The sequence below is a fragment of the Mizuhopecten yessoensis genome, unplaced genomic scaffold (genome assembly GCF_002113885.1).
Source record: "Mizuhopecten yessoensis strain PY_sf001 unplaced genomic scaffold, ASM211388v2 scaffold3091, whole genome shotgun sequence".
Classification (NCBI taxonomy): domain Eukaryota; kingdom Metazoa; phylum Mollusca; class Bivalvia; order Pectinida; family Pectinidae; genus Mizuhopecten; species Mizuhopecten yessoensis.
Window position 1 is genome coordinate 35,994 of NW_018404871.1, and position 12,527 is coordinate 48,520.

The window sequence follows — 12,527 nt, forward strand, 5'->3', positions numbered from 1 at the left end:
GATTGTTAACTCTGTGTGTGGACCACCAGTCCCCGAGATTGGCCGTAACCTTGTAGCTGAAATGTATTTTGGGAAACGCACTTATACTTCCTTCTATAGAGCATTGGTCCCCTATATACCTACATTTTGAATGGAGCATTGTTCCCTTAATTACTTACATACTGTAATAAGCACCACTCCCCTGTTTACTTCCATTTTGTAAAGGAGCATTGTTCCCTTTATACTTACATTCTGTAATGCATCAACATTCCATTGAATAGAAAATTTGACATTTGTAAACAACGTTCATCCCTACGCATTGCTTAACTGTGTACTTGAACGAAGGATGCTCTAGAACATCGCTTTTTCTTTGAAATTGGTATCCTTTTTTGAAGGCCGTTCAATGTATATTTGAATTATGTAATGGAACATCGTTCAGCATAATGTTTACGTACCATCCGTTGAATGGGGAACATCTGTTGAAAAAAAGAGAGGAATTCATCAATAAAAAAGTTTCCCGTTACCGACATATAAACAAGTTTGAAATACTGAAACACGCATTAATATCCTTCAAAAGAGTCATTCTTAAATCAAAATGTCCCATTGTTAGACACAAGTACGGAGAATGTGTAAAACTGTGCAGGCTATAGCCATAGAACTTTGTAAGCAGTTGTATGCCTAATACCTATTAGGTGGCGATTACCTAAGAACGGTTACTTTGGAAATTAAATCTCTTTCGTCATATTGTATATATACTGAATATAATTAAATACGAAGTGTCTTATTGTAGTTAATAGTTATAATCTTAAGTACCTTACAAATACGACATTCAGTCACTAGCTTATCCACAAGTTTCATCAGTTGTAGCTCCATTTTTTATTTAGAGTAGGAATTTACATTACTTAGCGCGGGGGTATGAAGATTAGCAAAATTTACACTAAATCTTACATCGATTGCACATCAGTGCCTATTTTTTCTAGCTGGAGTTATTTTATGTAAATACCTGGATATATCTATTTAGCACAAACTAGAAGGTCAAAAAGTTTTGTAATTCCCCTCACAAAAACGAATACGACTTAATTAAGCTTGGGACAAATACAATTCCTGATCGATTTCATAGTCCCCGTTTCATTTTACCTCAAAGTGTAGACAAAGAAATTAACAGAATCCTAGGACATAGCAAAAAGGGAAAAACACAGCATATAACAGACGCAAAACTAGGTTGATCGTTTTCTGTGTGGCATTTTGCACCTTTAATGGGTGTTTCCTGTCAAAATCATAATCTTACCGAAGCAGTAGGACGCACCGCTGGGTACCATGGCCGAGAGGTGGTAGAGCCGAAACCCTCCACAATTCCTCACTTGGATCTCGACGTTTGAGTGATCACCTCCACTTATATTGAAAACAGTCAAATTCATATCGTGCACCATCCCGTCGTCAGCTGGTAATGGACCTACGAAGTATTGAATAGAGTGACCCGTTAGATATAACAAATAAAAAGACCGTCACTTAAGCTATAATACTGTAACGTTGACCAGCCTACCCAAAATGTCCTATGTTAACACTCACAGTACAAAATGACATCAAATGAATTGCAATGATATCAGTTTTAACAAAATTTAATAACAATTTCACGCACGATGCAAACAAAAAAAATACATTTGAGATAATAAATCTGGAAAGAAAACAATTTTGCTGCTGATGTCATCAACATGACTCGAGCTCCGACGTGCATAGCTAGGTTTTACCAAGAAATTGCTGCTAGAATGGAAAGGTTTGTAAGATTTGGGGTAAAGAATAAATATGAACTTTGCCAATCAGTGTGCTGGTCATGCATGTATATAACTAAGGTATATCGTTAAATAGATAGATAAATGAATAAGTAAATAAATATAAAAACAATACTGACTTCAGAAAAATGTTTTCCGTGAAATGATACGTTAATTAAGTATGTAAACAATGTTACATGTAACACATATGACTTTATCAGTGGTTTTTATTTTAACAAATTGTTGCTGCATGACTGTGACATTTTGATCATATTAAAAGAGTCCGCTCCATTCATATGAATGATAATTAATTCCTGACACAATACACATGCACACAGGAAATTATAAATCAATCCTGTATCCAAGATAAAGAAATGTAAATCATTTTAAAATTCTCTATGCTACTTCCTTAAACTATTACCATTAATTGTAAACCTTTTTGTCTTCAATACATTAACTTTGCTTTTTTAAACATTCCCGAAAAGAACCCAATACATTGTGCAACTTTCATGAAAAGTAATGATTTTTTCTTTTTTAAATCAACGAAAGTGTTCTGGGAGTAAAAAGCAAAGGGCCTGACCGGGATTCGAACCATGGACCTCTAATCACAATACAGTTGCTCTAACCAACTGACCTACCCGTTCAGCGGTTATTCCCTGACCCAGTTCCAGTACAGATCTATACAAAACAACGAAATCAAATGAAGCTTACTGTATGTATGTACATGTAAAACTACTCTAGAAAATTCTACTGTTTTGGTTTCCAGCGGATAGATCAGTCACACCAATCACTGATATAATCTGTTATCATACTTTACATCCTTAACGCTAGCACAAATCTACTGTAAAATGGTACATATCTAAAGAAAGAAATGGTAATCGAACCTACTTTCGGCATATATTGGTTGTGATCCGCCACAGTGATAGAAGGTTTGGTTGTCAACAAGGAATGGCTGAGATATATCTAGTAGGGAACTTTTGTACCAGCCTGTTGTCAAGTTACTGTCGTCAATGAATGCTGCATCGATGATAGGAATGCGGTCCAAAATGTCCTGTACCTCCGGAATGTCGTTCCGAACACATAGGTCTGGAAAAGAAAGAATAGACTTATTTCAACTCTGATGTTTTAGGCATAGATTAAAATATCATCTTTATCGATTTATCTATACATTAACAGTGTTCTGGTTTTAAATATGATTGTTTTCATCATATCTATTTCGAACTGTCGTGTTATATATATTTGCGTATAAGAGAAAGTAACAGACTCTTTCAATTTAACTGCGGCACTGCAGCTTTTGGCAAATCCAGAATGCACATGTGATCGACGTCACACTATCAAATGACGCCGGACTTTTTTGACAACAATGGCGCTGATGAGGTTTGTCAAGAAGATGCAGTCATAGAGTTGCGATGACTTCAGTCATTTGATAATTGATATGACGAACTTCTTCCCATCTGCACCTGATTAAATTAATGTTTTAGCATAGTGTAAATTCTAAAACATGATTGGTGTTACTAGATTAATGGCCCATCAATACAACAAGGTCACACATGTCTGACTCTTAAAAGAAAGCTAGTAAACAGTGGTTTGGATTAAAGAGAGACAAGTACAACTATATAGAAAGAATAGCAACAATAGAGGAAACACAAATATCTCAACACGAACAAAATGAAATCAATAACTACACGAAGGCAATTTGATAAGTATCCGAGTATTCGCTAGTTGTGTACATTGTGACGATATAAAACTATTAGTAACATATCTGATTGAACAAGAAAACTGTCTGTTATTTTAAGGGCGCGGTGTTAGCTCAGTAAAAGGAATAATTGCGAGGATAAATGCGTTGGATAACTTACCTGCGTTCGCGTTGGTTGCTGAAAAAGAAAAAGTATATATTATATATATGAAACAAGAATGTATATTTATATTTGTACTGCAACCCACTATATGACTATATGAACATTTCCAGCAGAAATGCATTGCATTTGCGTATGAAAGCAACACCTCTCATGACGTAACACGTGGTTTACTTATGACGACATAGATTAACCTTGTTCAATGAGAGTCTTGTCGCTTAGCTTTGGATAACATGGACAATGCCCCTGCGTCAAACGCTAAAATGACTACTGTTAATTATTGGACGACGCATATGCAAAACACAGTAATAAATTAATTATTTACGAACAAATAAATAAACGAACAAATAAATAAACAACTGTTCTGTAGTAAAAATGTAAATATATGGATTGAACGGCGTTTCTTTTTATTTTCATGTCGGTATAAACGCAAATCGGTTATATCCATATTAAACATGAAGCCGCCGACCAATCCCTATATGTAAGTTTTATTCGCTTTACCTTAATACCTCAAAGTTAGAACTAGAGACACCATATAAAGAAGGAAAGACAGCATACACTAACACAATAGTGATATTCTTTAGTGAATACTGTACATCTCTATAAAGCTCATATATAGAAACTGAGGTTAGTGTCTCAGACCATCGCAACAAAATATTAAATTTCTGATATGAACTATGCGGCTTAGTTTTGTTCAGCATGTCGAATGCATGTATAAAATATCATATTTATAGTAAACTAAACCAAATATGTTGTATAATATACGTGTAAAAAACAAAGATGCTTAGAATATCTAAATAAATTGTGTACTTTTATCAAAATTGATTAGGTTACATACGTGTCATGTCAATTTATCATGACAAGTTCATATATGTGTCTAATTAAACATGAAAGATTGGCAATATTGATTTTTTGAGTTGAGTCATTTTTCTTAATGTTTATTTAATATTTTTAAAGGGAATGGCATTGGTGTACCAGGTACGTAAATCAGTCCATCTTTAATTGAACAGTGACAAGTGGTTTTAAAATTTATTAGAAACCTATCACTTGAAGTTGTACATTCCGTTAATTCAATTAGTACATATATGATGGTTTTCATGTAAATTAACTAATGGACTTGATAATTTAAATCTCTTTTATTAATCAGATGCAATGTGCAGGCAAACCTCCCCTAGCGCCTACCTCTATATAGCCAGCACACTTATAAAACTTCAGACAAACCTGCCAAATAAACCACTTGTATAAAGCTACCATATTCCAATAATTAAAGTCGAACCTGTCTTACTGACCACCTGTATGTACCACATTTATATAATTACTGTCGAAACCTGCCTTACTGACCACCTGTATGTACCACATTTATATAACTACTGTCGAACCTGCCTTACTGGCCACCTGTATGTACCACATTTATATAATTACTGTCGAACCTGCCTTACTAACCACCTGTATGTACCACATTTATATAATTTCTGTCGAACCTGCCTTACTGACCACCTGTATGTAACACATTTATATAATTACTGTCGAACCTTCCTTACTGACCACCTGTATGTACCACGTTTATATAAGTACTGTCGAACCTGCCTTACTGACCACCTGTAGGTAACACATTTATATAATTACTGTCGAACCTTCCTTACTGACCACCTGTATGTACCACGTTTATATAAGTACTGTCGAACCTGCCTTACTGACCACCTGTAGGTAACACATTTATATAATTACTGTCGAACCTTCCTTACTGCCCACCTGTATGTACCACATTTATATAATTACTGTCAAACCTGCCTTACTGGCCACCTGTATGTACCACATTTATATAGTTACTGTCGAACCTGCCTTACTGACCACCTGTATGTAACACATTTATATAATTACTGTCGAACCTTCCTTACTGACCACCTGTATGTACCACGTTTATATAATTATTGTCGAACCTGCCTTACTGACCACCTGTATGTAACACATTTATATAATTACTGTCGAACCTTCCTTACTGCCCACCTGTATGTACCACATTTATATAATTACTGTCGAACCTGCCTCACTGCCCCCCTGTATGTACCACGTTTATATAATTACTGTCGACCCTGCCTTACTGCCCACCTGTATGTACCACGTTTATATAATTACTGTCTAACCTGCCTTACTGACCACCTGTATGTACCACATGTATATAATTACTGTCGAAGCTGCCTTACTGACCACCTGTATGTACCACATGTATATAATTACTGTCGAAGCTGCCTTACTGACCACCTGTATGTACCACATGTATATAATTACTGTCGAAGCTGCCTTACTGACCACCTGTATGTACCACATGTATATAATTACTGTCGAAGCTGCCTTACTGACCACCTGTATGTACCACATGTATATAATTACTGTCGAAGCTGCCTTACTGACCACCTGTATGTACCACATTCATATAATTACTGTCAAACCTGCCTTACTGACCCCCTGTATGTACCACATTTATATAATTACTGTCGACCCTGCCTTACTGCCCACCTGTATGTACCACGTTTATATAATTACTGTCTAACCTGCCTTACTGACCACCTGTATGTACCACATTTAAATAGTTACTGTCGAACCTGCCTTACTGACCACCTGTATGTACTACATTTATATAATTACTGTCGAACCTGCCTTACTGACCACCTGTATGTACCACATTTATATAATTAGTCTAACCTGCCTTACTGACCACCGACATATACCACGTTTATATAGTTACTGACCACCTGTATGTACCACGTTTATATAATTATTGTCGAACCTGCCTTACTGACCGCCGGTATATAACTATGTAACGAAAGACAGACCTAACCAACGGATCAGCTTTATATATTAACAATCTGTATGCTTGGACCCATTGACGAAAATGGCATAACACAGGTGACCTGACCACCGCGTATTGATACACTACAACGTAGTATCACAGGGCGTACATAGTTCACGTCCACCGTGAAACAGCTTTCGATGTGTTTCTGTTATGGTAATATGAATAAACATTAAACATGATTGGCTTGATTTTAAAGATAAAAAGGTTTGTAAAGGATATGATAATAATATACGACATGTATAAATTCTACAAATAAAATTTCAAAAATATGAACTATATTCTTTTTGTTTTATTGTCATGCTGTTGCAAGGAAAGTTTTACGTTCAACGCGAGAACACACTGTTCTCTCTACTGCGTTGCCCCCATGTATAAATAGAAAAAAGTACCTGAATTTTTTTTCATTTATTCTTGCATCGGAAAATTCAAGGTCTTAAAATTGTAAAATAAAATGTGTGCTTTCAACTTTCAGGAGATCATAACCTCATGAATGTTTGAAAAATATATTTCATTCCTTAAATACCTATTATATGACCATAACTTCACTGACCCGAAATGACTTAAATTGTCAACAGGCTATTAAATAGTAATAATGAAATATTGATATATAAATGCAGTCAAACCTGCCTTATATGCTTATATACTGGTTATAACAATCACAAAATGAATTACCGTAATGCTTATTTCTTTATTTTATCCGCCTCTCTTTAATCGCCGTCATTTATAACGACGTTTAAACGACAGCTTATCTAGCATTTTATCGTTGTCCATTGTAAGATGGATGTTAGACTGGATTATCTTAAGTTGATTTTAACAAATGTATGTTACTTATGAATGACTTGATTAAGGACAAAACACCTATTTAGGACATTATAAACATACATGTATGTATAGTGTTCATGTGGTTGAATAGATGAGGATGAGAAAATGTTTGTAAAAAATGAACGAAGGCCGCTTGCCGCCTAAACAGAATTTATTTTTCGAGTCCCGAGTTACATTTTCCACCATAATACATATGCTGATTACATTTATTTGGAAGTCTTTTTCACGACTACCTTAGTGTCCATACGCCGATAATAAGCAAGATGACTAAGATAATGTTATTGTCTAAATAAGACTGTTCTTTTGCGCGTTCAAACAGTCGTTACGTGACGCCTTTATGTCTTTTTTCACAAAAACTTGTATGTTTTTATCTGACTCTGTGGTCAGGTGTCATATTTTATCTGATTAACCTGGGAAGGAGTTTTCCTTTTCAGTTGTAATTGTTCGACATATGATAAACAATGGGCACTGGCGTCATGCTTTATACAAGATATTTATTCCAATCAATTAAACAATTAATCAAAACCACCAATCGGTCGACTTCGCTCGTCAACACATGAAACCAGCATTTGACAAATTTTCAATCACAATTTTAAGTCACCTTCGCGGCATGTTCGGCGGAACATTCTGCCCGTAAGCTTTACAGGTTTGATGTAGATCTATAGAATATTTGTGTTTGTCCTTTAGCAAATCTTTCAACGTACACAATGTAATGCGTGTACCCTCATTGAAATAGGAAACCAGTCCCACTTCGTTCTTGTTTACATTTGCAGTGGAGGTTTATAGAAGAGCGTTGGTCTGTTGGAAAATGATACACGCACAAGCATGGTCTATCGTACAATAATAAATGGTTATTAACCAATGAAAAGTGTCGTTACATCGGAGAAGTGGTCGAATTAAAGATACTTTCCCTGTGTTCACCCACACTGACAGTACGATATAGAAAAGATGGACTTGCTCTTGACAGTTTGCCATTTAATAAATTAATCGGACCGTGCTAAGTTTACTTCAAGTTAAACCATTTACACGTACTACATTATACATACACTTGTACATATATAATATATGTAATTAATAATTATAATCGATGTTCTTATATTCCGCTTTATCACAATCAAATTCGTTGGTCGTCTCAAAGCGACTAGCATTCAACACTGCCCAACCACGTACTCATTTACAGCTGAGTAAACTAGAACAAGCGTAGTAAAGTATCTTGTTCAAAGATACAACACAGTGCCGTGCCGTGACTCGAACCCGCATCCCTTCGGTCACGAGCCCGGCGTCCTACCACTATACTACCGTGCCTCAAATATCCTCCAGCCACCGGAGTACATTGAACAAGATATGTGAGATAAAATGCTTAGCATGTTGTCTTTCTCCCCTTATGAAGTATTAATCCGGAACTTACCGAAGCAGTATGTCCCCATTGGTATCGACTTCAGTTGGTACATTCGGTAGCTACCACAGTCTTTGACCTGGATATCGGTTGTGTCCCAGGTCATAGACGCCACGTTGTAATACCTAACCGTTACAACCTGCTGTGTATTGTTGTCAGGTATGGTAGAATTCGGACCTGCAATATAAATATACACCAGAATATATAGACGTATCTATGTTCCAGTTAATTATAATATCTTGCGATCATATAATTGAAAATATTGAATAATGGGTGACAAATTTCCTTAAGACAATAAAAAAAAATCAAAACTAAGAATTCCTTAACAAAATATGATGAACAGAAAGGACAATATTCAGTAATCATACATGTTTATGTATACTTCATATTTTTAATGTTATGCATATGCATTATGCCAGTTAATTAAAAACAACTGTGGAGGATACTTTCCTGTTTTGACAGATTTGACAGAACTGGGTTGGGTAACAAATCCCATTTTGACAGAACCCAATATATACATGAATTAATAATATATATATATATATATATTTCCCATTAAATAATTTTAAAATGTCTATTAAGAGGTCCAGCTACATACCTACGATCATAACAGGAAACAGGGAGCCACACTTGTCCACTGGATGTTGTTCTGCCGGATCGTAGGTGGTGACCATATCGTAGTTACTGGTACCACTGTACCAATCAGTGTTTGTAGAGAATAAATCCTCTAAACCAATGTTGACGGTGTTGGGTCCTCTCAGTTCCAGATCTGGCACGGCATCGGGGTTCTGTATTAAACAGGGATCTGAAAGAAACGATACGGTAACAGAGTCAGGTATACAATATGGCACAATAAAGATCAAAATCATGTAAAATATGCAACGTCTGTATCTATATGATTGACAAGATGAGTGTTATTGTCTCGCCGCGACGAAGTAGCCGAAGCGAGACTAAGATGTTGCTTTTCCGGCGACGGTATCAACATTAAGTGTTTGCGTTTAACATAGTTTTACTGAAAGTAGATGTGCTAGACAAACCAAACTTGGACCATAGATGCATCTTATGTAGTACATGACAACCCATACATCAAATGCTGGATGTGGCCTACCTTTCATGGTCCATTGACTTTGTCAGCATCTCCATCAACAGTTAAGTTAGTTTCTCTGAAACTATAAGTGCTAGACCAACCAAACTTGCACCAAAGATGCACTGATGGTAAAAACGGGAACAGCGAGACATATCAATCCGAATGGCCTGTTCGAGAAATGCACAAGTCTTTATTAATACGATAGACAAGACGGTTTTGATTCGAGAAACAAAAGCTAACGGATGAATTTTAATTATCATACTTCGCTTTTATAAATGCGTCTAGTTCAATTGCTTGTTATCGATATTTCTTTCAAACTAACGCAAAATATATTTCAAGTGACGTTATTTTGTCAGAGATTATAGTTTACTGTGCTACTGCAGATTTGCATGAAAAACTGTATTTATGTTTTATTATTTCTTATTACTTGAGACAACTGTGTTGGGATCCATGCTTTTTATTCCTTTGTAAATGTCTACTGTTATGAAGACAATGATCGACAAACTTGATTATAATTGGGGGGTTTTTAATTTGAAAAAAGAAATGTGTGTTACAATGTATTAAAATATTTGTTAACATAATATTCATATTGCGTACACTTTTTCCCTCAAATTTACCCTTGTTTTCATAGTTTATGGCATTATAGATGGACAAAATGTAAAGTAAGCATACTTGTCTGAATATTACTTATAGACAGCACATTATATATTTTCTACTTAAACACAAAATTCATAAAAAAAACATTATATCAAATATTTAGTACCAGTCATTCAGTAATTGGTCCACAAAGTTCCATTTTGTTTAAATCATCAAAAATCATCATAAATTGCTTAGTTTATAAATGTGGTACAATTATGATAAGTGATTGAACAATGCTGTGCTTATTTACAATAAACGTATTAACATTTATCTGATATAAATGGTTAAAAGTTCAGATATCGCTCAATAAAAACGTATCCCTTTCAACACCGATATAGTAGGTCAATACAACAATTGTTCGCCAAATATTTTGCAACGTAGTAAAATAATCTACCTTACGTGAATATAAATGTGAAGCCTGATTGCATGGGGGAAAATCTTTTTTACTCTTTGTTAACTTTTTTCACAACTTTAAATGTGCTATCTAGATCTGCTCATATATGCACCATAGTGGCGTCCCTCCTCCCTCATCTCACGGTGCTTACATGTCGCAGTCATTACGGTATTCAATGGTTCGCTCCGAATATCATAATGTCTACGATAGAAGGCCACTCTGACATACCGACTAACAAAACAACGCAGTGTTTTAAGAGATGCAGGTTGGTACAAAAACGATGGTAAAATCTAATGGTCGTTATCATGGTCTCATTTGGAGTTATTATATTTCCTTGTGAGACATACAGATCTAGATTTTGTCTCGCCGCCACGAAGTAGCGGAAGCGATACTATGGTGTTGCTTTTCTTGCGACGGCGTCGACGTCAACATTAAGTTTTTGCGTTGAAGTTAGTTTCACTGAAGGTATAAGTGTTAGACCAACCAAACTTGGACCATAGATGCATCTTAGGTAGTACATCTCAACCCATGTGTCAAATGCTGGATGCAGCCTACCTTTCTCCATTAACCTTAGGTTTTTGCGTTTACGTTAGTTTCTCTGATATGTGCATTGATGGTCAAAGCAAGGCACAGGCGATACATATCAATCCGAATGGCTTGATACTATGCTAATTAGTGTGTCTTGTCTCTTACACTGCGCCAGTCTGTACTATGGGAACGCGACATTACTTGTATTTGACCTGGATTTACATTGAAGGTGTCGCCGATAAAAGAGAAAACGCTTACCCTTCGGAAACATTGGCCTTATTCTCATTGTACTTTATCAATGATCTCCGTGTAAAGCTTTGCTTCGTTTATATTTTGCCCAACTTTTTATCAATTAAAAGAAGCCGTCGTTTGCACAAACATTTATAATTCAAATATAGAACAAATGTCACTCTAATCCCAAAATAATTCAGGCGCTGGAAAAATATAAGTGGCATTTGCAATACGTCTATATAAATGGTTGACTAAGATCAGAGGGGGAATGATATACGTGCCCCATGTATGTATTTCATAAAAAATATCACCCCAAATGAGTTATATTTCATCATTCGGATTGAAATATGTCAGCATATTATCCAATCACGTTATTGATTGTTTACCTTGGGTCAAAACTGTTGTGAAAAGCAGCATTCCAATGACAAAAGGGGACATCACAGGCCGAAAATATCCCTCCATATTTGTCGCTATGGACTGGAAATGTTCTCTGAAAACAAATTATAAAAGGTCTCACGGGAGCTCACGTTATGTTTATATCATTTGTTATTTGCACTATATGATATTGTACTGTATATTATTTTTTTATTATTTTTGTCATGCCTTTACATTAAGAGAAGAAGTAACATATTTATTTTAATTGAAGCTCTATACAGAACTTTGTCTCTTATTTGATACGGCGAAATACAAATTTTATAAAAAAAAAAAAAAAAAAAAAAAAAAAAAAAAAAATTTTAAAAAAAAAAAAAAAAAAAAAAAAAAAAAAAAAGATCTTATATCGAAAAACGAAACAATACACGCAAACAATTATGGTAATTAAATGAAGCAGGAAACAATCCAGTTGGTATCAATATAAAAACGTTACTTACAAATACTAGTTTCCTTTTATCGTAAATCTTAAAGAGGAGAATCCCGATACTTACAAACACTGCATAGATTCCTTTCCACCTTACTATCTGGACGACATACTCGGAG

At 35.3% G+C, this 12,527-nt stretch overlaps 1 protein-coding gene across 1 annotated transcript in view; it reads right to left on the reverse strand.

Annotated features, from left to right (window-relative positions):
* Positions 1–12,527, reverse strand: part of LOC110446984 — a 33,046-nt gene extending 20,519 nt beyond the window's left edge. Inside the window, exons 1-8 of the mRNA XM_021492346.1 lie at positions 12,476–12,527; positions 11,939–12,042; positions 9,272–9,478; positions 8,686–8,850; positions 3,605–3,622; positions 2,637–2,834; positions 1,268–1,432; positions 435–455 (exon numbers count right to left, since the gene is read on the reverse strand). Coding sequence (XP_021348021.1) covers positions 435–455; positions 1,268–1,432; positions 2,637–2,834; positions 3,605–3,622; positions 8,686–8,850; positions 9,272–9,478; positions 11,939–12,042; positions 12,476–12,486 — 889 coding nt within the window. The 5' untranslated portion in view covers positions 12,487–12,527. The remainder of the gene's footprint in view (positions 1–434; positions 456–1,267; positions 1,433–2,636; positions 2,835–3,604; positions 3,623–8,685; positions 8,851–9,271; positions 9,479–11,938; positions 12,043–12,475) is intronic.